The 26,025-nt window shown below is 37.6% G+C and overlaps 1 protein-coding gene across 1 annotated transcript in view; it reads right to left on the bottom strand.

The window, feature by feature from the left end:
- Positions 1-26,025, bottom strand: part of AR (androgen receptor) — a 483,459-nt gene that overhangs the window by 26,249 nt on the left and 431,185 nt on the right. Inside the window, exons 4-5 of the mRNA XM_053699025.1 lie at positions 22,783-23,073; positions 12,098-12,242 (exon numbers count right to left, since the gene is read on the bottom strand). Coding sequence (XP_053555000.1) covers positions 12,098-12,242; positions 22,783-23,073 — 436 coding nt within the window. The remainder of the gene's footprint in view (positions 1-12,097; positions 12,243-22,782; positions 23,074-26,025) is intronic.

Raw genomic sequence — 26,025 nt, 5'->3', positions numbered from 1 at the left:
TACAACAATTTTAAGCTAATTACACCTAATCTAAGCCCCCTAATAAAATAACAAAAACCCCCAAAATGAAAAAAAAAATCCTTACCCTATGCTACATTAAAAAAGTTCAAAGCTCTTTTACCTTACCAGCCCTTAAAAGGGCCTTTTGTGGGGCATGCCCCAAAGAATTCAGCTCTTTTGCCTGTAAAAGAAAAATACAACCCCCCCCCAACATTAAAACCCACCACCCACATACCCCTAATCTAACCCAAACCCCCCTTAAAATAACCTAACACTAATCCCCTGAAGATCATCCTACCTTTAGTCGTCTTCACTCAGCCGAGCCACCGATGGAACTGAAGAGGAGATCCAGAGAGGCAGAAGTGATCCTCCAAGGGGCGCTGAAGAAATCTTCCATCCGATGAAGTGATCCTCCAGGCGGCGCTGAAGAAGTCTTCTATCCGGGCGATGTCATCTTCCAAGCGGGGTCTTCAATCTTCATCCCGCCGACGCGGAACATCCTTCTTTCCCGACGGACTACCGACGAACGAAGGCTCCTTTAAGGGACGTCATCCAAGATGGCGTCCCTTCAATTCCGATTGGCTGATAGGATTCTATCAGCCAATCGGAATTAAGGTAGGAAAAATCTGATTGGATGATTGAATCAGCCAATCAGATTGAGCTCGCATTCTATTGGCTGATCGGATCAGCCAATAGAATGCGAGCTCAATCTGAATGGCTGATTGGATCAGCCAATCGGATTGAACTTCAATCTGATTGGCTGATTGAATCAGCCAATCAGATTTTTCCTACCTTAATTCCGATTGGCTGATAGAATCCTATCAGCCAATCGGAATTGAAGGGACGCCATCTTGGATGACGTCCCTTAAAGGAGCCTTCATTCGTCGGTAGTCCGTCAGGAAAGAAGGATGTTCCGCGTCGGCGGGAAGAAGATTGAAGACCCCGCTTGGAAGATGACATCGCCCGGATAGAAGACTTCTTCAGCGCCGCTTGGAAGATGACATCGCCCGGATAGAAGACTTCTTCAGCGCCGCCTGGAGAATCACTTCATCGGATGGAAGATTTCTTCAGCGCCCCTTGGAGGATCACTTTTGCCGCTCCGGATCTCGACTTCAGTTCCATCGGTGGCTCGGCTGAGTGAAGACGACTAAAGGTAGGATGATCTTCAGGGGATTAGTGTTAGGTTATTTTAAGGGGGGTTTGGGTTAGATTAGGGGTATGTGGGTTTTAATGTTGGGGGGGTTGTATTTTTCTTTTACAGGCAAAAGAGCTGAATTCTTTGGGGCATGCCCCCACAAAAGGCCCTTTTAAGGGCTGGTAAGGTAAAAGAGCTTTGAACTTTTTTAATGTAGAATAGGGTAGGGAATTTTTTATTTTGGGGGGCTTTGTTATTTTATTAGGGGGCTTAGATTAGGTGTAATTAGCTTAAAATTGTTGTAATATTTTTTAAATGTTTGTAACCTATTTTTTTATTTTTTGTAACTTAGCTTTTTTTATTTTTTGTACTTTAGTTAGTTTATGTAATTGTATTTAATTGTAGTTATTTGTATTTAATTTATTTAATGATAGTGTAGTGTTAGGTTTAATTGTAACTTAGGTTAGGATTTATTTTACAGGTAATTTTGTATTTATTTTAGCTATGTAGTTATTAAATAGTTAATAACTATTTAATAACTATTCTAACTAGCTAAAATAAATACAAAGTTGCCTGTAAAATAAATATAAATCCTAAGATAGCTACAATGTAATTATTAATTACATTGTAGCTATCTTAGGGTTTATTTTACAGGTAAGTATTTAGTTTTAAATAGGAATAATTTATTTAATGATAGTGTAGTGTTAGGTGTAATTGTAACTTAGGTTAGTTTTTATTTTACAGGTAAATTTCTCTTTATTTTAGCTAGGTAAGCTATTAAATAGTTAATAACTATTTAATAGCTATTGTACCTAGTTAAAATAAATTGAAAGTTACCTGTAAAATAAAAATAAATCCTAACATAGCTACAATATAATTATTATTTATATTGTAGCTATATTAGGGTTTATTTTATAGGTAAGTATTTAGTTTTAAATAGGATTAATTTAGTTCATAATAGAAATATTATTTAGATTTATTTAATTAATATTTAAGTTAGGGGGGTGTTAGGGTTAGTGTTAGACTTAGGTTTAGGGGTTAATAATTTTATTACAGTGGCGGCGGTGTAGTGGGGGGCAGGAGAAGGGTTAATAAATGTATTATAGGTGGCGACAGTGTAGGGGGGGCAGGATAGGGGATAATAAATTTAATATAGGTTGCGGTGGGGTCCGGGAGCGGCGGTTTAGGGGTTAATACATATATTATAGTTGCGGCGGGGTCAGGGAGCGGCGGTTTAGGGGTTAATACATTTATAAGAGTTGTGGCGGGGTCTAGGAGCGGCGGTTTAGGGGTTACTAACTTTATTGAGTTGCGGGGGGCTCCGGGGGCACCAGTATAGGGGGTAGAACAGTGTAGTTTAGTGTGGGTGCTTAGTGACAGGCTAGCAAGAAAGCTGTAAAAAAGCCGAAGAGCAGCGAGATCGGGTGAGTGATAACTCTCACAGTCCGCTGCTCATCGCCCCGTACTTGGTGCGTGGCTTTTTGACAGCTTTTTTGATAACTTAGGCGAATTTTTGCAGGTCCGCGGCGGCGATGTGAGGTGAGCTTAGGCGGGCGTATTGGGCCGGCGAAGACAGGTAAAATAGACACGTTGATTACTACCCCCCATAGTATCAAATTGGCGTTGTTCTTTTTGTATCCTTTGTTGAAGAGTAATCATAGTTAGGCTCAGAAGCGTGCATGTGCCTTTAGCACTCTGTGGCAGCAGTATTTGCAACAATGTTTGTAGAGATGTTATACAAAGTTGAACATAATATTGAACATCTTGAGATAAATATTTCTCCCCTCATTACTGCCTTGAGTTGGTCATATATTCCTACTAGGGTGAATCTTGTTGTCAATGAACCTATATTTTAACATTATAGGTTAATATTTAAAGGGACACTCTCCTCCCCTCGATGGAAATGAAATGATCAGGTAAGCATAATTTATGTTTTTTACTCTTAAAGGGACAGTTTAGTCAAAATTGAACTTTAAAGTGAAGGTAAACTTTGGTGAATGAAAGCCCGTTTTTTAAAAATACTATTAAAAACAGGGGCACTTTCATTCATCAAAGTTTAGAAAGCAGCCGTTTTGTTAAAAAAATTACCTTTTTTTTCTTTTCACAGCTAGAGCAGCTTCCCCCACCTAGAGATCCTCTATTCAACCGTCAGCAATGACTAATCCGGCTTCCTCCAATCACAGCAGGGCCTCAGGCAATGACTACCCTGGGCGGAAAGCTGTGATTGGAGGAAGCAGGATTAGTCATTGCTGACTTGTGAATAGAGGATCTCTAGGTGGGGGAAGCTGCTCTAGCAGTGGAAACAATCCTCCATGGCCACGAAGGAGCAATCAGAATGGCCGAGGCCCGCTCCTGTTTGATGCGTGCCACTACTTGTGGTAGAAGTGGTAGAGATGGAAATATGTAAGCTAGGCTGAATCCAAAAGGAACCACTAAGGCATCTATCAGCTCTGCCTGGGGATCCCTGGACCTCGACCCGTATCGAGGTCACTTGCAATTGAGTCTGGACACCATGAGATCTATCTCTGGCGTTCCCCATCTGTGACAAATCTCTGCAAACACCTCGGGCGAAGGGACCCATTCCCCTGGATGGAAGGATTGTCTGCTGAGAAAGTCTGCTTTCCAGTTGTCCACACCTGGAATGTGAATCGCTGAGAGTGAACAGTCGTGGGACTCCGCCCACTCCAGAATCTGAGACACTTCCCTCTTCGCGAGGGAGCTCCTCGTACCCCCCTGATGGTTGATATAAGCCACTGAAGTAATGTTGTTGGACTGGATTCTGATGAAACTGACTGACACCAGAGAAGGCCAAGCCTTCAGAGCATTGTACATTGCTCGAAGTTTTAGGATGTTGATCGGAAGGAGAGACTCCTCCCTGGACCACTTTCCCTGTGCCATTCTGGCATCCCAAACAGCACCTTATCCTGTCAGACTGGCATCTGTGGCCCAGGACGGTCTCAAGAAGGATGTCCCCATAGACAGCTGCTCCGGACGGGTCCACCAAGAGAGGGAGGTCCGAGTCCGAACATCCATGGATATCAGCTGTGATAGATCCGAATGATCGCCGTTCCGCTTTCTCAACATGCACAATTGAAGAGGTCTGAGACGGAACCTGACAAATGGGATGACATCTATGCTTGACACCATGAGACTGATCACCTCCATACATTGAGCCACCTACGGGCTTGTGGAGGACTGAAGGGCAAGACAGGTGGACGCAAGCTTCCTGCACTGCTGATCTGTTAGAAATATCTTCATGGACATAGAGTCTATTATCATGCCCAGGAACTCTACCCTGTTGCTGGGAACCAGGGAACCCTTTCCCGAGTTGATCTTCCAACAGTGAGATTGGAGCAGAAGAAGAAGAGCCCTCGAATGATCCTCTGCGAGGCTAAATGACGGCGCCTGAACTAGGATGTCGTCTAGATAAGGCGGCACTGCAATGCCCCTGGCTCTGGCTACTGCCAGCAGAGCCCCCAGAACCTTTGTGAAGACTCTCGAGGCCGTCGCCAGACCAAAGGGAAGGGCCACAAACTGAAAGTGTTGGTCCAGAAACGCAAATCTTAGGGACCTGAAGTGGTCCCTGTGAATAGGCACATGAAGGTAAGCGTCCTACAAATCTATAGTTTTCATAAACTGCCCTTCATGAACTAGGGGCAGAATATATCTGATTGTTTCCATTTTGAACGATGGAACACTCAGAAACTTGTTTAAACACTTTAGGTCCAGAATCGGGCGGAATGTGCCCTCCTTCTTTGGGACCACAAAAAGGTTGGAATAGTACCCTAGACCCCTTTCTGCTAGGGGTACTAGTACGATAACCCCGAGAGAGGCGAGATCTCTCACACACTCTAGAAAGGCCTCTCTCTTCTCTGGTCTTGAAGACAGGTTTGACAGGAGGAATCTGCCCTCTGGCGGATGAGATCTGAACCCTATCCTGTAAATCTGAGAGACAACTTCTAGAACCCAGGGGTCCTGAACGTCCTGCAACCATGTGTCTGAGAATTTAGATAATCTGCCCCCTACGTGATCTGAAGACCGGTTGGGGGCCACCCCCCTTCATGCCAATTTAGTCTCGGCGGGCTTCTTGCTCTGATTAGACTTGTTCCAAGATTGAGCCGGGTTCCAAGATCCCTTGCACTGGTCCGCTTTTGCGGCGGGTTGCTGGCTATGGGCCTTGTCCACACGAAAGGGACTTAGCCTTCTTATCCTTGCCTCCCGTAACCGTGGATATGATTGAATCCAAACCTGGACCAAACAGGATCTTTCCTTGAAAAGGCAGGGACAACAACCTTGACTTGGAGGTCATGTCCACAGACCAAGATTTTAGCCACAGAGCCCTGCGCACTAAAACAGAAAAACCTGACACCTTGGCATTCAGGTGAATAATTTGCATATTTACATGACAGATGAAAGAATTAGTGACCTTCAGCGCCTTAATCTTCTCCAGTATCTAGTCGATGGAAGTCTTCCATTCGACCATTTAACACAGGGATTCACACCAATATGTCGTAGTTCCGGCGACCGCTGCAATGGACGCAGCTGGCTGAAAAACAAACCCCGTGTGCAGAAACATTCTTCTCAACATGTTTTCCAGCTTTTTATACATGGGCTCCTTGAACGACGAACTATCCTCAAGGGGAATAGTCGTCCACTTTGCGAGTGTAGAGATAGCCCCATCCACCTTGGGAATGGTTCCCCACAGCTCAAGCTGAGAGTCTGGAACGGGAAACATTTTTTTAAAGGAAGAAGAAGGGGAAAAGGACAACCCTAATCGCTCCCATTTATTCTTAATAATATTTGCCATCTTAACGGGAACCGGGAAAGTCTGAGGCACCACCCTTTCCTCGTACACCTTGTCAAGTTTAGGAATTGCAGGTTCCTCCAGGATCTTAGGTTCCGGAACCTCCAGAGTAGCAAGCACCTGCCGCAGCAGTAAACACAAATTTTCCATCCTAAACCTATAACCAGGCTCCTCTGCCGCAGGAGGCTTAGATGACACGGACTCCGACCCAAAGGGGCCTCCTCCGAAGAGTCCTCCTGGTGGCCAGGTTCTAAATTCCCAACAGTAATGAATGAAGCTGTGGACTCTCCTCCCCTTTAGATGGAAAGTTATTGTTTATAACCCCCTCTCTTATTCTATTACATTTAACAAGCAATTAAATAAAGTTACATAAATTGGTTACTTAAGTGCAAGTGAGATATTAGATCCACCAAGCCAAGGCATTGAGCAAGTTTCTCTAGTTTTACTCTATTAACAAATATGCACAGTTATTAGTTTGCTCCATTTTAGAAGCAAGTTGTGTTCACTAACAAATTCTGTATTCAAATAAATTTCAGTACTTTCATTTTATACTTAAATCAAGGACATACAATCTATTTCTACATTATATAAATGTGATCATTGTAAAATGTATCTCACATTGCTGTCAGGAGTCCTTTTATCCTGTGCAGCAGAGGGTCCTGGTGCAAAACAGGAGCGTGACCGTGTCTTTCACCATCTAGTACCAGTGTTTACATAGTTACAAACACTGCTGCCATAGACTACTATAGACATGAGCACTCTCCTGAGCTCTTGTCAGCCTACCTAGGTTTAGCCATCAACAAAGAATTCCAAGAGAACAAAGCAAATCTGAGAATAGAACTAAATTAGAAAGATGTTCACAATCGCATGTTCTATTTGAATAGGAATGTTTCATTTTGACTTTACTTTTTCTATTGAAATAAGCAGAAAATGCTTATAATAGATGTTATGCACAAACATGGATTTCACTGGCTGATAAGTATAACCTCTGCAACTCTATAGGTGAATAAGGCCCAACTCCTCAAGCATAAAACTTGTATTAGTAAGTACAGGGGGGGGGGGGGGAAAGTAATATATATATAAAATATCCTGTATAATACACAAATTCATTTCTGGACAGTCCCTTTATATTAACCATTATGGGGATGGTATTACGGGATGGAGATTGCTCAAAAGTGTTGAATAAAAATAAATTGCTTCGTACTGTACAAGAAACATTTTACAAAATGGCGAGAGCAAGAGCCTGTAAAAAGGGATTTAATGTATAGTGATTGTATAGCATCTGCTTTCATTCAGTTTAACAGTGACTCCTTTCTCCTGTATGGAGCTGCTGAATGACAAAGAGTTGAAAACACTACGTTGATTTGTTTTGGCCCAGGACTGCTCCTGTCTTGTACCTCTGCAACAAGTTTCTCTTTATTTGCTGCCAGCTCTAACTTGCGAGCACTTTCCTACACTTACATCAAGCTAATGACAAGTGCCACAAAACAATGCACAGAAAAATGTTTTAAAGGCTTTAAAAAAATGTCTAGAAATGGGTTTTCAGGGACGCTCTAGAGATATTCACAGTGGGAGGTGGGACACAGCGGCCTATACAATTGTTTGGCTGCCTCTTGAATTAGTGGTAAGTGCCTGCAGACTCCTGGTGTTCTTTTGCTTGCTGGCTGCTGCTATTACTAATTATTTATTTTTCTCATATCTCTGGAGCACACTGAATGGTTTTTCGGAGGTGCCTCTGTATTCATGAATATAATGAAAACAATACCCAGTGCAATGAAAGTTATGCCCTAACATTATTTTTTTAAGAATCAGAAGTTAGACCAACCCAACTAATCTTAAAGGAATATTGCAGTCAACCTTTTAGTTTAATTTTAAAATGTATTTTATTTATATCAATATATATATATAAACGTTTGCTCTTGTCCTGAAAAAATCAATGCTTTGTTGTCATAGCTACTGAAGAACTTCACCACTAAAGCATGGGGCAATTGTCCTATCAACCAGTGACAATTAGCGGAGCATGCAAAACCAATACTGCAGTATCAGCTTCAAATCCAATTTAAACAGTGAGAGAGGGAGAGATTACACATTAAATCCATGCTATTTGAAGTTGGTCAGTTCTACAGATATTTATTGTTCTTTTCTTTTTTTTTTTAAATGATCTTGTAAGTGCCATTGTTTTCTAAACAGTTTCTTCCCCAGGCAACAATTCACAATTTTTTGTCATGTGGAGAGATTGGGCAATAATATCAAACACCAGTCTATGTTGAAAATAGTACATCAAGTTCAACCTTAATACATGTCCTCTGATTCACATTTTGTTAGTGCTGATCAAAAGGAAAGAAAGAAACTTCTACTAAATATAGTTTCATACTGGGAAAAAAAACTTTTAAGGAGCGCAACAAATAAATGCAAATTGATTTCATACATTTGATATGGTATGTGACAGAATATTGTGTAACAACACAAACCAACCTTTTATTAACATCTTTTTTGGAATGGAATTCCACAGTTTGACTTTCTGTACTGGAAAGAACTTTGGAAGAATACTCTCTAAGTTGTTTCTATAATTAAATTGTTTCTATAAAGAGATGAGAATATGTAGCAGAGCTCGGCTGATGCTAAATGGTAATTATGGTAAATCTGGTGAAATTACAAGGCATTTGCATGATAAGACAAAGTCTATTAAAGGGATGTTAAACTCTTGGGTAAAACCTCAGTAACCTGGTTACTACTTACCATGCTAGCGTTTTTCCTTCTGTACCTGCAGTCTTTCTCTTGTTTTAATCCATTACAGAAGACAGTTGGCAAAGCTCTGCAGCCTTATACTGAGGGCAGCCATCTTGTAGCTCTCGCATTGTCACATCATGTAATAGAAGTGTTGCATTTTTCACAGATCAGTGATGTTGCTGACTTTTCAACAGCTGTACCGTGCACTTTGGATTATTTTACACAACTGAACGCAGAAGCTTTACATATTTCTAGATTTTTTTAACACAGTTTAAAAGTTACATCAGAAATATAAAAAATCTCTAAGGGATAATATAGAGAAATACAGCTGCTGCAAAAATGTACAAACTCAAGCTCGGTATTGTGCGCTCTAACTGAGGTGCACAGTAATGCTTGTCAAAAAGACAACAATATCACAGATCTGTGTGAATGCACACTGCTTTCTATCACAGTGTGTGAGTATACTTAAATTCCAAGATGGCGGTCCCCAGTGTGAAGATGCAGAGTTTCACTAACCAGCACTTATAAAGGGTTAAAATAAGAGAATAGCTTTAAAGAGAGCTGCAAGAACAAGAGGAAAACAATAGTATGGTGAGTAGTAACCAAAGTAAAGTAGTTGTGCCAAGCAGTTTAATGTCCCTTTAAATGTCAATAATAGATATGCTGGTTGCAAATACAAGTTGCTTTCCAGACTGAAATGGTATTTAGTGAATCAACATATTAAAAAAGCTAAAAATGTAAAAGATAGTACAGTCTATTGATACTAAAAACAAAATGGCCTAAATTACAAGTGGAGCGCAAAAATATTAGCACTATTGAGCACTAACTACGCTCATGTTAAATCAATAGATCTCCAATTCTTGCTCTCGTATTATAAGTTTAAAGTAAAAAGCACACAAGCGAAAGACTCAAGTGCACTAACATCTGGAATGCACTTAGCGTGGACGCATTAACTTCCTTTCATCAAAGACTTCTATGGGGCACGCTACAAAAGCCTCTTCTGGCTTTCGTTTGCAAGCTAATCTAAAAGTCTGCTAGGAAAATTGCACTAAAGCGGCTTAAGAAATTAATCAAATACCTTTGCTCTTCACTTGCTTCACTTATATATGTGTGTGTGTTTAAAATCTATCTATCTATCTATCTATCTATCTATCTATCTATCTATCTATCTATCTATCTATCTATCTATCTATCTATCTATCTATATGAATATATATAAATATTTACAATTAAAAAGAACATTTTCTTCTAAGTGAAGAACAAAGGTATTTGAATTTCTATTAAAAAAGCAAAATCACTTTGTTTAAAATGGAATATTTTTTATATCAAGGTGTTTGACTAGGAAGGACTCAAAAGTGGGAATATATAAACACTTATATACACATGTAAACACACACACACACACACACATATATTTCAATATATATATATATATATATATATATATATATATATACACAGTATATATATATACACACATATATATATATATATATATATACACACTCACTGGCCACTTTATTAGGCCTTAATTCTTCGTGTCATAGATTCAACAAGGTGTTAGAAACATTCCTCAGACATTTTGGTCCATATTGACATGATAGCATCACACAGTTGCTGCAGATTTGTTGGCTGCACATCCATGATGCGAATTTCCCGTTCCACCACATCCCAAAGGTGCTCTATTGGATTGGGATCTGGTAACTGTGGAGGTCATTGGAGTACAATGAACTCATTGTCATGTTCAAGAAACCAGTTTGAGATGATTTGAGCTTTGTGACATGGTGCATTATCCTGCTGGAAGTAGCCATCAGAATATGGGTACACTGTAGTCATAAAGGGATGGACATGGTTAGCAACAATACTCAGGTAGGCCGTGGCATTTAAACAATGCTCAATTGGTACTAAGGGGCCCAAAGTGTGCCAAGAAAATATTCCCCACACCATTACACCTCCACCACCAGCCTGAGCCATTGATAAAAGGCAGGATGGATTCATGCTTTCATGTTGTTTACGCCAAATTCTGACCCTACCATCTGAATGTTGCAGCTGAAATCGAGACTCATCAGACCAGGCAATGTTTTTTCAATCTCCTATTGTCCAATTTTGGTAAGCCTGTGCAAATTGTAGCCTCAGTTTCCTGTTCTTAGCTGACAAGAGTGGCACCTGGTATGGTCTTCTGCTGCTGTAGCCCATCTGCTTCAAAGTTCGACGTGTTGTGCATTCAGAGATGGTATTCTGCATACCTTGGTTGTAACAAGTGGTTATTTAAGTTACTGTTGCCTTTCTATCATCTCAAACCAGTCTGCCCATTCTCCTCTGACCTCTGACATCAACAAGGCATCTTCGTCCACACAACTACTGCTCACAGGATATTTTCTCTTTTTCGGACCATTCTCTGTAAACCCTAGAGATGGTTGCGCGTGAAAATCCCAGTAGATCAGCAGTTTTTTTAAATACTCAGACCAGCCTGTCTGGCACCAACAACCATGCCACGTTCAAAGTCATTTAAATCCCCTTTCTTCCCCATTCTGATGCTCGGTTTGAACTTCAGCAAGTCGTCTTCACCACGTCTAGATGCCTAAATCCATTGAGTTGCTGCCATGTGAATGGCTGATTAGCAATTTGTTTTACAAAGCAATTGAACAGGTGTACCTAATAAAGTGGTCAGTCAGTGTATATATACACACACACACACACACATATATATATATATATATATATATATATATATATATATATATATATATATATATATATATATATATATATATATATATATATATATAAAATCAGGAACCAGGGTGTAAATAAATAGTAGTATATATCATAGAAAAATTGCACTCACTGGATTTGAAACAAAATCCGTCAAAAGTGTGACGTTTCAGGGTGGGAATATCCCGAACCGTCACACCAGTAAAACTTTTTGTTTCAAATCCAGTGAGTGCAATTTTTCTTGGATATATATATATATATAATTATATATATATATATATATACACACACACACCATTGAGATCTTCCCAGTCAAAAACCTTGACATATACCTTATCTCTTTTAAATCCTGTTTTGTGATACTTTTTTTCTAGCCCTAACACTTTACTTCAGGTCTCAAGTCATGCTAACTGAATTAGCGCTGTTAACTTTCAATTTGTAATATGAGTGTTATTTAGCGTGGCTGCATTACCCATTAAAAGTATAGGGCTTTGTAAAGGGATATTGGTAGCACTTGATATTCTTTAATATTTTATCTTAAAACAAAATTGTGCGTTAATCCTAGAACGCTCCAGCGATATTGATAGCGCACCCTGCTCTATCTATAGCGCTTCAATAGTAATCTAGGTCAATATAGGTACATTTAATTATATACATTTAGTTTAAAATGACACCGTCTAATTCTCACATGGGTACATTTCATATTGACTTACTCATTGAAGACCAAGTCTGGAGCAAAATAGAGCATCCGAGAGTTGACATTTTTGAAGGATCTCCAGCCCATGGCAAAGATCATGAGTCCCATCCAAGAGTACTGTATAACAGTCATTTGGTCATTTACATGTAGGTTACGGAAACCTTTAGAAGAAGAAAATAGAGGGCAGGATGTAAATACAAAAATAGGAAAGCTTTACATTACAAAACCACTTCTATAGCTAACTATAACTTGCACTATCCTAATCTGATCTCCAGGTACTGCACCAATCAGTTCATTTAATATGTTAACTCTTTAATATAAAGCTTCTCTTGACCTGATTACCAGTTATGATTTATTTATTTTCTATGACACGGTCTACAAGTTCTGTACAGCAAAATCACTAAAATGAATAGCTTGGAAGAACTTTATATTTTAATGAATAAATGTTAATTTCTATTCAAGTCGAAACGCTAAACAGAGAAATTTTCTACAGCCTCCCACAGAATTTAAAGGGATATTAAAATGTTGATTTCCTGATTCAGACAGAACACAGTTTTAAACAACTTTCTGATTTACTTTTATAAGCAAATTTTATTTATTTTGTTCTCTTGGTATCTTTTGTTGAAAAACAGGGACATAAGCTTAGGAGCCAGCCCATTTATGAAGCACTCTATGGCAGCAGTTTTGAAAGAATGTTACCCATTCACAAGACAACTATTTCCTGCCTTGTAGTGCGCACAATGCCTACCTGGGTATCTCTTCAACACAGAATATCATGAGAAAGAAGCAAATTTGATATTAGAAGTAAATTGGAAATGTTTTTAAAATTGTATGCTCTGTCTGAATCACAAAAGAAACATTTTGGGTTTCATATCCCTTTAATGCATTAGGAAAAAAATGATAATATTGAGGTAATATATCTTTAATATATATATATATATATATATATATATATATATATATATATATATATATATATATATATATATATATATATATATATATATATATATATATATATATTCAAACCAGATTTCTCAATGAAATATGAAAATTCCTGAGATCTACTCACCTACAAGGAGACTGTGTGTATATATATATATATATATATATACACACACACACTGTATATACAGGTATATATATATATATATATTAACATGGCAATTCATTAAAAGTATTGTTTTAGTTTTAATTTAAACATCATTTATCAAACATTTCTGCAGGTAAAAAATATTTATACCGTTTGCACAATTGAAACAAGAAAGTCTGTCTGTTAATCTAATATCTTAGTGTAAAAACTTAACCCAACTTTGCAATTAAAAAATTGGTGAGCTGATAAAGATTTGTTAGAACCCCTAATCAGAGCAGTGACTTGCGAGTCCATTATAATCAGTGGGGCACATCTTTCTTGTAACCATTTCTCAGCGCATAGAACAAGCTGTGTAGGATACTGACATAAAAAAGCCTTCAAAATATTAGAGGAAACAAAAACAAAAAACCCCATAGAAAACAGGCTACTCTAACATACGGTCAAACTTAAGAAAAAACTTAATGAGAAATAAAAGCAAAATAAAAACAAGGCAACTTTGTCAGCTTTAAAATAGTGAGACACGTCCGTGAGACCAGAAAGTTCATAAGGACAATCAAGTTTTTTTACATTTACGCTGAGATGAAAAATCCTGGCGATGCCTTAAGAATGACCCTAGAAAATCCATTGCCAGAGCATGGAGTCACCGTTCATTCTATCCAGTAAGTTAACTTTACCAGCCAATATTTAACAAGCACTGCGGCTATAATTGCTGCAACTGCTGTTTTAACGAGTTGCTAGTGGTTCTTGTTTGATGTATTGTGTATCTCATGTAATTGTGACATGTTAGTTGCAGGAACGCCCGAAAAATGCTGGAAAAGATAGGTGCAAGGAGCCCTTTGGGTACTTGTGAACTTCTTGGAATCTAGCCCAATCTCTAGCCCAGTCTCTTGAAACTAGTGATTGAGATTTATATGAAGCTTCGAAGCAACCCATGATACTATGAAGCCACCCAAACAAATTCCAAGAAGCCAGAATTAGAATTCCAATTAAGTTATTAAAAAAAAACTTGAAAATGCACCCTTAAAGGGCCACTAAACCACAAATTTTTCTTTCATGATTCAGACGGAGAATACAATTTTAAACAACATTCCAATTTACTTCTATTATCTCATTTGCTGCAATCTTTAGATATCCTTTGTTAAATAAATAGCAATGCACATAGGTGAGCCAATCACATGAGGCATCTATGTGCAGCCACCAATAAGAAGCTACCGAGCATATCTAGATATGCTTTCCAGGAAAGAATATCAAGAGAATGAAGCAAATTAGATAATAGAAATAAATTAGAAAGTTGTTTAAAATGGTATTCTCTATCTGAATCATGAAAGAAAAAAAATTGGGTTTAATGTCCCTTTAATTATTTTGTGTGCATATATATATATATATATATATATATATATATATATATATATATATATATATATATATATATATATAATATGTGTGTGTTTATATTTATTTATATATATTGTGCCCTTAAATTGTATCACTATTAACAAAGTCAACTTAATTTTGTTCCCATAAAACTCTCCTGCTTCCTTTAATCGGATTTAATTTCCGTGATCATTTTTATATTTTATTCCTTTTATGTTATGCACCAGTTTTTTTAATAGAAATCCAGATAAGCCATCCCTTGAGATGATAAAGCTTTTACTGCAATAGTATCTTATTAAATTTTATGTTTTACCCTATTGATTTTGATTAAACGTGCTGTAAAAAAAATAAATGAATAAAGAATGATATAAAATGTGTGTACAATTTCAAAAGCTACAAAACTTGCCTAAGCTCATGCTGTTTTTTGAATTGTAAACTGTCAGAATAAAAAAGTGACAGCACAAACACAGTGGAATGATTAACGGAGAACACATGGGCCAACAACTAGTGAAAAAAATACACTGACCTTATAGGTCACGGATAAAAGCAATTTGGTTGTAGAATGTCGATTCTTTTACTTGACAAAGCAAATAGTCTACACTGAAGAGCAATGATTATTTCATTAGAAATACAGAAAGGTAAATATTGGTGCCAAACAAAATAGATTTATGCAGGTCTCTAAACAATGCTTCTCTTTAAAAATGACTTTAATCTTAATTATAGGGGCATGAAACAATTTGAGATTGTAACAGAAAATATTTAATTGAAAACAATTATGGGGTTTCTATTTTTGAGGATTAGAAGGGCACAACACAGACTTTACAAGTGTAACCTTGCCACACATCTGTCTCTAAATGGCCTCAGCAAATGTTATCATTACTAAACTTGTAAACTGGCACAAGTATTTGTGACCGTGAGTTCAGTAATGCAGGTGCAAGCACTTTTCAGGCTTGTCTCTATAAAAAGCTGTTCACAAAGACACAATCTTGTTTATGGGGCTCTTAGTAGTATACAATGTTGCAAAGCAACGGGAGACACATTTTACAATATAATTTATTTTTTTTATCCTTTAAAAAAAAATATTTTAAATCCTTTGCATAGAAACTCGTAGTCACCATTTTGTTTTCCGTTCACGACAAAATGGTAACGGTGGTTTAACAAACAACAAAAATAAATATTATTTAAAACGATGCTTATCAAAGTTGCAAAGCAGTCATATTGCGAAAGAAAAATAGTGCACAGTCTGCCCATCCTGACAAACTAAAAGATGAATTTAGATGAGTTAGAAGTGGTGCGGATGGAAACGTATTAAAATAGATAACTATGAAAGTCACAACTAAGTGTTCTCCTTTAAAAGACACCAGTACTGTTAGTGACAATCAAAACAGTGACAGTGTGACTTACAGTCAAATACTAAAAATGAAAAAAAAAAACAAAACAAAAACATTTGTAGATATTGGTTCCCTGAAATAACTTTTTCTGCAGATCCCTATAGCTGTTAAAGGGATAGTCTAGTCAAAATTAAATTTTCATGATTCAGATAGAGCATGCAATTTTAAGCAACTTTCTAATTTACTCCTATTATCAATTTGTCTTCTTTCTCTTGGTATCTTTATTACCAAGCCCATTTGTGGTTTAGGAGCAAGCCCATTTGTGGTTCAGCATCTGTTAGCTACATTTAGACACCAATCAGCTAGTGCTACCCAGGTTCTGAACCAAAAATTGTCCAGCTCCTAAGCTTACATTCTTGTTTTTTCAAATAAAGACACCAAGAGGCCTATTTATTAAGCTGTCAATCGCAAATACGCTGGAATTCTGCAGCGTAATTGTGGTGAGCCTGATTCCCCTTATTTATCAAAGCCTACAGACTGGCAAAAGTAGAAATTTGTGACGTAACATACGATCCGGCGGTCTCAGTCCGACACAGATCGATGCTTACATCACTACAGATGTTCCGAATGCAAATTCGGCACTATCTGACTACTTTTGCTAGTTAACAAATATCTAACAGGTACACTCGCCACTATTCCGGCCCAGCGTACCTGCTTTTCAATCCAATGCCATAGGAATCAATGGGAGTCTGAAAGCAGCAAAAGCTATGTTCGCTGCTGCCCAATATCCTACTGATTCCTATGGGAGAATAAAATTTATGTCTACACCTAACACCCTAACATGTACCCCGAGTCTAAACACCCCATATCTTATGCCCCCTACACCACCACCACCTACATTATACTTATTAACCCCTAATCTGCCGCCCGACAACGGGCCACCTACATTATGTTATTAACCCTTAATCTGCCGCTCCCGACACCGCTGCCACCTACATAAAGTTATTAACCCCTATCCCGCTGCTCCCGGAGCCCACCGCAACTAAATAAATCACTAGCACTTACTAAACCTATTAACCCCTAAACCACCAGCCCCCCACATCCCCATAAACTAAATGACGCTATTAACCCCTAAACCTAACAACCCGCTAACTTTATATTAAATATTAACTCATCCCTATTTTATAATAAATTTAAACTTACCTTTAGATTTAAATTAAACTATATTAAACTATTAACTAACCTACCCTAACTATTATACTAAAATTACATTAAACTATATTAAACTAATAATTAACCTACCCTGTTATACTAAAATTACATTAAACTATCTTAAACTATTAATTAATCTACCCTAACTGTTATACTAAAATTACATTAAACTATATTAAACTAATAATTAATCTACCCTAACTGTTATACTAAAATTACATTAAACTATATTAAACTAATAATTAATCTACCCTGTTATACTAAAATTACATTAAGCTACAAATTAAATTAACTATATTATATATTTAAAAACCTAACCCTACTCAAATAATTTAATTCTACAATTAAAAATTACTAAGTTACAAAAAACCAACAACTAAGTTACAAAAAATAACAAACACTAAGTTACAAAAAAATAAACACTAAGTTACACAAAATAAAAAAGAAATTATCAAAGATTTAAACTAATTACACCTAATCTAAGGGCCCTATGAAAATAAAGAAGCCCCCCAAAATAAAAAAACCCTAACCTACAATAAACTACAAATAGCCCTTAAAAGGGCCTTTTTGTGGTGCATTGCCCTAAAGAAATCAGAATGTGAGCTCAATCCTATTGGCTGATTGGATCAGCCAATAGGATGAAAGCTCAATCCTATTGGCTGATTGCAACAGCCAATAGGATTTTTTCAACCTTAATTCCGATTGGCTGATAGAATTCTATTCTATCAGCCAATCGGAATCTAAGGGACGTCATCTTGGATGACGTCATTTAAAGGAACATTCATTGTTCAAGAAGACGTCGATGGAAGAGGATGCTCCATGTCGGATGTCTTGAAGATGGAGCCGCTCCACGACGGATGGATGAAGATAGAAGATGCCGTCTGGGTGAAGACTTCTGCGGGCTTGGATGAAGACTTTGGCCGCTTGGATGAAGACTTCTGCAGGCTTCTTGGAGGATGGATGTTGGATCTTCAAAACTGTAAGTGGATCTTCAGGGGTTAGTGTTAGGATTTTTTAAGGGTTTATTGGTTGGGTTTTATTTTTAGATAGGGGTTTGGGCTGCAATAGAGCTAAATGCCCTTTTAAGGGCAATGCTCATCCAAATGCCCTTTTCAGGGTAATGGGGAGCTTAGGTTTTTTTAGTTAGGTTTTTATTTGGGGGGTTGGTTGTGTGGGTGGTGGGTTTTACTGTTGGGGGGTGTTTGTATTTTTTATTTACAGGTAAAAGAGCTGATTTATTTGGGGCAATGCCCTGCAAAAGGCCCTTTTAAGGGCTATTTGTAGTTTATTGTAAGCTAGGGTTTTTTTTATTTTGGGGGGCTTTTTATTTTCATAGGGCTCTTAAATTAGGTGTAATTAGTTTAAATCTTTGATAATTTATTTTTTATTTTTTGTAACAGTCTTTATTTTTTTGTAACTTAGTGTTTGTTATTTTTGTAACTTAGTTGTTAGTTTTTTGTAACTTAGTAATTTTTTAGTGTATATTTAAATTATTTGAGTAGGGTTAGGTGTTTAAATATATAATATAGTTATTTTAATTTGTAGTTTTATGTTATTTAGTATAATAGTTAGGATAGATTAATTAATAGTTTAACCCCTTAATGACCAAGGACGTACGCCACACGTCCTCAAAAAAAATACAGTTAATGACCGAGGACGTGTGGCGTACGTCCTTGGTCTGGAAAGCAGCTGGAAGCGATCATGCTCGCTTCCAGCTGCTTTCCGGTTATTGCAGTGATGCCTCAATATCGAGGCATCCTGCAATAACCCCCCTTGGCCATCCGATGCAGAGAGAGCCACTCTGTGGCCCTCTCTGCACCGGACATCGGTGGCCGGTATCGTTGGTGGGTGGGAGCAAGTCTGGGAGGCGGGTGGCGGCCATCGATGTGCCGAGTGGAGGGAAGGGGGGCGGAACAATCGGGAGCGCGCGCGCGCGCGTGCACGGGGGGCGGCGGGCGCATGCACGGGGCGGGAGCGGGAGGAAACCGCTACACTACAGAAAAATAAAGCTGGTAAAAGCTAAAAAAAAAAGTTTTTAAAATTATAAATAACAGCTAAGGGATCTGGAAGGGGTGGGGGGTTGGACTTGGGGGGGGGGAAGCTACACTACAGAAAAGGGCATTTTTTTTTTAAAAAAAGGCACATTTGTTACTAAACTGGGTACTGGCAGACAGCTGCCAGTACCCAAGATGGCGCCCATTAAGGCAGAGGGGGAGGGTTAGAGAGCTGTTTGGTGGGGGATCAGTGAGGTTGGGGACTAAGGGGGGATCCTACACAGCAGCATATGTAAATATGCCAAAAAAACCCCAAAAAAAGCCCAAGTATAGCTTTTATTTTAGTACTGGCAGAGTTTCTGCCAGTACTTAAGATGGCTGGGACAATTGTGGGGTGGGGGAGGGAAGAGAGCTGTTTGGGAGGGATCAGGGGGTCTCATGTTTCAGGTGGGAGGATGAGCTCTACACTAAAGCTAAAATTAACCCTGCAAGCTACATAATTAACCCCTTCACTGCTAGCCATAATACACGTGTGAAATGCAGCGGCATTTGGCGGCCTTCTAATTACCAAAAAGCAACGCCAAAGCCATATATGTCTGCTATTTCCCAGAGAAGCATTTACAACCATTTGTGCCATAATTGCACAAGCTGTTTGTAAATGATTTCAGTGAGAAACCTAAAATTGTGAAAAATTTAACGTTTTTTTTTTATTTGATCGCATTTGGCGGTGAAATGGTGGCATAAAATATACCAAAATTGGCCTAGATCAATACTTGGGGTTGTCTACTACACTACACTAAAGCTAAAAGTATCCCTAAAAGCTCCCTACATGCTCCATAATTAACCCCGTCACTGCTGGGCATAATACACGTGTAGTGCGCAGTGGCATTTAGCAGCCTTCTAATTACTAAAAAGCAACGCCAAAGCCATATATGTCTGCTATTTCTGAACAAAGGGGATCCCAGAGAAGCATTTACAACCATTTAAGCCATAATTGCACAAGCTGTTTGTAAATAATTTCAGTGAGAAACCAAAAGTTTGTGAAAAAATTAGTAAATAAGTGAACGATTTTTTGTATTTAACCGCATTTGGCGGTGAAATGGTGGCATAAAATATACCAAAATGGGCCTAGATGAATACTTTGGGATGTCTACTAAAAAAAAATATATACATGTCAATGGATATTCAGAGATTCCTGAAAGATATTAGTGTTCTAATGTAACTAGCGCTAATTTTGAAAAATAATGGTTTGGAAATAGCAAAGTGCTACTTGTATTTATGGCCCTATAACTTACAAAAAAAGCAAAGAACATGTAAACATTGGGTATTTCTAAACTCAGGACAAAATTTAGAAACTATTTAGCACTGTGTTTTTTGGTGGTTGTAGATATGTAACAGATTTTGGGGGTCAAAGTTAGAAAAAGTGTGTTTTTTTTCAATTATTTCCTCATATAATTTTTTTATAGTAAATTATAAGATATGATGAAAATAATGGTATCTTTAGAAAGTCCATTTAATGGCGACAAAAACAGTATATAATATGTGTGGGTACAGTAAATGAGTAAGAGGAAAATTACAGATAAACACAAACACCGCAGAAATGTAAAAATAGCCTTGGTCCCAAACGGACAGAAAATGGAAAAGTGCTGTGGTAATTAAGGGGTTAATATAGTTTAATGTAATTTTAGTCTAATAGATAGGGTAGGTTAATTAGTAGTTTAATATAGTTTAATTTAATTTTATAGGTGAGTTTAAATTTATTATAAGATAGGGATAAGTTAATATTTAATGTACAGTTAGCGGGTTGTTAGGTTTAGGGGTTAATAGGTTAATTTAGTTTATGGCAATGTGGGGGGCTGGCAGTTTATGGGTTAATAACTTTATTTAGCTGCGATGGGCTCCGGGAGCAGTGGGATAGGGGTTAATAACATAATGTAGGTGGCGGCGGTGTAGGGGGCAGCAGATTAGGGGGTTAAGAACATAATGTAGGTGGCGGCGGTGTATGGGGCAGCAGATTAGGAGTTAAGAACATAATGTAGGTGGCGGCAGTGTAAGGGGCGGCAGATTAGGGGTTAATAACATAATGTAGGTGGCGGCGAGGTCCGGGAGCGGCGGGATAGGGGTTAATAACATAATGTAGGTGGCTGCGGTCTAGGCGGCAGCAGATTAGGGGTTAAGAACATAATATAGGTGGCAGCGGTGTAGGGGGCGGCAGATTAGGGGTTAATAACATAATGTAGGTGGCGGTGGGGTCCGGGATCGGCGGGATAGGGGTTAATAAGTTTATTAGAGTTGCGGCTGTGTCGGGGAGCAGTTGGATAGGGGTTAAACAGTTTAGTATAGTGGGGGTGTTTAGTGACAGTATACAAATAAAGCTGTGAAAAAGCCGAATAGCAGCGAGATCGATGACTGTTAGTTAACAACAGTCCGCTGCTCATCGCCCCGTACTTGGTGCGCGGCTCTTTTACAGCTTTTTTTATAAATAAGGAGAGCGTATTCAAGTTCCTTGGCCGCGATGTTAGGCGATGTCAGGCGAGCGTATTGGTGCCGTTGAATGCAGCACAGTTGACGGTTTGATAAGTAGGCCTCAAAGAAAACTAAGAAAAATTGATATTAGGAGTAAAAAAGAAAGTTGCTTAAAATTGCCTGCTCTATCTGAATCATGAAAGTTTAATTTTGACTAGACTGTCCCTTTAAGGATATCACATTGTCAACACATCTACGTATGTGTATGTACCTAAATATATGTAAATGTGTGCTCTGTTCCCTGTATACAGCCTCTCCAATAGGAATGAATGGAGCGTTAAAGAATCAATACCATGTAAGTTAATACAACTCTAGAACATCTCCTGTGGCCATTTCAGAGTGTTTAACATATGTGCAAGACTGTTTGCAATTAGCTGTGAAAACGTTGTAAAGATGTCCAAAATTCCCTTTTTAAGGTCAAGTGCCTAGAGGTGTCGAATTTGAAATGCCAAAACTGGCCTCAAAAAAACTGTTGAAAAATGACTCAAAAAGTTACGTGAAAAGTAACTGCGTTAAAATATTGTAATGACTGAAAACCAGAGAAAAACCTTTTTCATATAGTTTTGTTTACTTATTCCAAATGTAAGAAAACCTGATTGTCATGTTACATTTACAATCAGACATTTTAACTAAATGAAATGGTGGCTATTGAAATGCACTAAAATTGAGCAGAAAAATCACCAGAACTCAACATGCATTTTCGCACAGCAAACATTAATGGATTGTATTGAAGGCCAATAGTATATACTTAAAGGGACATTCTAGTGCAAAAAATGCAGGCTGTAATTGGTTAGAGCATGCAATTTGTACACTATTGAAACGCCAACTATATGTGCTTGTAAGCCAATCAGCAGTGAAAGTCACACAACCCCGCTAATCACCAGCTGTGTTCAGCCCAGCAGCTGCAGCGCTTGCGGCTCTGAGGGGGGACTTTAAATATGAGTATGTGATTTTGCACTGGCATGTCCCTTTTAACCTTCCCTTAATGCTCAAAGTAGCACAAGCGCATCTATGGAGCTATGTAACTGTTCACGGCAAAGGCAATTAGAAGGTTAAGGTACATTCCTGTCTTCCTCAGGTAGAAAAGGAAAATATTAATTAGGGTGATCTAAAACCAGAACCTTCACCTGAATTTAAAAGACTGTCACTTTTGGCCATAGGCGGTACCCACCTGGTAATGCTTTTGCCCATTTCACCACATGCACTAGTTGCCTTTCTCCCAGCTCGTTCAGACTGCTAAGGAGCAGAGCGAATGAATCTGGCTGGTTATTGTCATGTCCTGAGCACACCACAATGGGCTCAATGGCCTCCAGCACATTAAGGAAGATGGGCTGGCAGCTATAGCCCTCCAGTTGTGAGATGGACATGGTGGGAGTCAGATCTCGGCTGCTCTCCCCTTGTCCAGGAGATCCCTCCAAGTCTTCCTGAGCCTTCAGATTCCCCAGCTTCTTCAGTTTGCGTGCTGCAAAAAAAACAACAAACAAAAACCAAGATGGTCACATATTTAGGAGTAGAAACAGCACAGCAACATGTATGTATGGTCTTTAGTTAACATGGACTTTACAAGCAAGACACAATCTGCTCCACTATTTTGCCACTCATTGCTTTTTTAATTCAGGAAGCATACATCAAATTAGATTTAAAAAAATAATATATATATATATATATATATATATATATATATATATATATATATATATATATATATATATATATATATATATATATATATATATAAAAACATATATATAGATTCATTATCCAAAAATAGAAAATTACATGTTCTATATTAAAGGCAAAACACAATGTTACAAAATAATTTGGGGTTAGATATATAGTAAAAGCTAATCTTGTTTTCCTAAACTCCTGTATAATCCTTCCTCTTCCACTGATATGTTGAGCCCTATATAATAGACTGCAAAACTTTACATGTTCAGAGAAAAATTGTGTATTAAAGTTGCCCCAAATTAAGGCCCAAGGGCAACATACAGAATGCCAAGTGTTATGTGTGACCCTCAGCACCACTAAGCAGAAAACATGTAGTTACTAAAATCTAGTTTCACACATGTCAAATACATCTGAGTAGTATACACAGTAAAATTAAATGCATAATCAGTAGCTAATTTCATATGTAATTTTGCACACAAAAAACTGATTTTAATTAATTTTTTTAAGATATTATCTTTAGCATAAGTGTGAGCATTGGCCACATTAGCCAATCACACCATTATTGATTGAACCTCCACATAGAAAAGTTTAGGTTTTCCTGTTGTGTATATTTGTGGCAGTGTGTGTGTTGGCTTTAGGAAGATTGCTTACACAAAATATGAATAGCTGGATATACTCAGCAACTACAATTGGTGTGCTCCGGACTTAATCCAGATCCAGTAGGGGGGGGGAGGTGGGGTACATGCAAACCGTGTAACACAGGGAGTAAAAGCTGCAGTAAGCTTGAAAGCCGGACTCGTCCACAGTCCCCATTCAAATCCAAACAATATTAATCACCATAGAGTCCGTCCTTATGATAAAAAGTCCAAATTTATTGAAGAAATGTATTAAAGGCAGAACCCCGTTTAGAAAAATAAAGCGGTGGGACATAGCTCACAACACATACGCGTTTCGGCTCTTGCCTTTCTCAATGATGTGAGCTATGTACCACAGCTTTATTTTGTTTTCTAAACAGTGTTCTGCGTTTAATAAATTTCTTTGATAAGTTTGGACTTTTTATCATAAGGTCAAACCCTATGGTGATTTATATTGCTGAATATAGTCTGGAGCTCCCAGATTACAGAATATGTATTTTAATATATTTTTAGACATGCAAAATTGTTAAAGTGAAAACAAAAATTACAAAAATATATTAACAACCAATACATGCTCATGGATATATAAAATAGAAACAATAAACATAAACACCAGAACTTATATATACATACAGGACCAGCACGCACCACAAAGGAAGAACTATCAGAAACATTCTACAGAACATTTGTTCTAAACTACAATTCAAGAATAAGACTAGAAAACAAAAACATTTTAAGGAGGCAGGATTTTATTTTTAAGGATTCAGAAATTAAATTAGAGGAATTTTATTTAAATAGGTTTTGAAGTGTAAAAACTAAGAGGAAATGATAAGAAACTACTACTACAGAAAGTGTGTGGAGGCTTCATGAAGGTGTCAATCAGTATAAACGGCAAAGCTGATACAGCACGGAAACTAAACATGATTAGATATTAGCTAAAAAAGAAGCGGTGTTAGTAGATAACAGTAATGATTATTGTATAAATTAAATATAAACAAACAGTGTCTTGTGAATTGAATTAGATCATGGTATCCACTCTCAATTCCTATTACCCATTTTTCTTCACTAACAGTACATTAATGATACTAATCTGGTTTTGATTTGCATGGTATGAACATCAGGCTTAATTGAATCCTGTGATTAATAAATAGTAATGATTCTGCATGAACAAAATTCTATACAAGCATATGTGGAACACCAAGGTACATTGATGAACTATTATTTCCTAAGGAATGTAATTTACTTTATGCTCATTTGTAATCATTAGTATATTGTAGCTAAAATAACTTTAAATATATTTGATATTCTTAAATAAGGAAATTGTACTTTAGTTGTGCCAAGGCATTTATATAATCTTCTAAGTGTTTCTGCAATTATGCTTTTAATCTTCAAGCAATACCTTTCCAAAATATTGTTTCAGTTAATAAATGTAGTCTCAAATCTAGTCCAAATAATATTATCCAGATGAACTCTAAAACAGATTAGCTAGAGAAAGAATGACACTAGTAAACGTTTTGCGCTGAATGAAAAGACATGGTTACTAGGTGAGACGGGCACTTTAGTGAAGTTTTGGAATATAGAATTATTTCCTCAATAAATCCAGCTGTTGGGCTCCAAAACATCACACAGAAAATGATCAGTGCTCTGAATAAAGGAATAGAACAGGATAGCAGTGGGATGAATGCCAAACCAAGATGTTTATCTAAAAAAAAAATAATCTCCTGAACTTAATTATTAAAATAAAAGCCATAAATATAATCACTGGAAGTTAGTAATAGAGACTGTGTGATGAAGCCGACAGAATTTGCATCAAATAAACCGAAAGCGCTCATCCATATAACCTACTGTAATACAATTTTAAATTACATGCACTGATGCTTTATTTTAAACAAAAGTAAAAGTACTTTAATATACCAGACTTTATTAACCTTTTTCTACAAAGTAAACTATCCACACTCACAAACATCAGCAAAACAGTCTTGAAGTGAACTGGGGACAGCTGTTTACATGACAGACTGGAAGAAAGGCAAACTCTTAATGCAAAAGCACTGAACATGCAGAAAAAAAAATACTTTTATGGAAATAATAAAGAATAGCCCAAATTTGCAGAA

The sequence above is a fragment of the Bombina bombina genome, chromosome 1 (genome assembly GCF_027579735.1).
Source record: "Bombina bombina isolate aBomBom1 chromosome 1, aBomBom1.pri, whole genome shotgun sequence".
Classification (NCBI taxonomy): Eukaryota; Metazoa; Chordata; class Amphibia; order Anura; family Bombinatoridae; genus Bombina; species Bombina bombina.
Note: the sequence above shows the minus strand (reverse complement) of the source record. Positions and strands in the feature narration are given on the sequence as shown.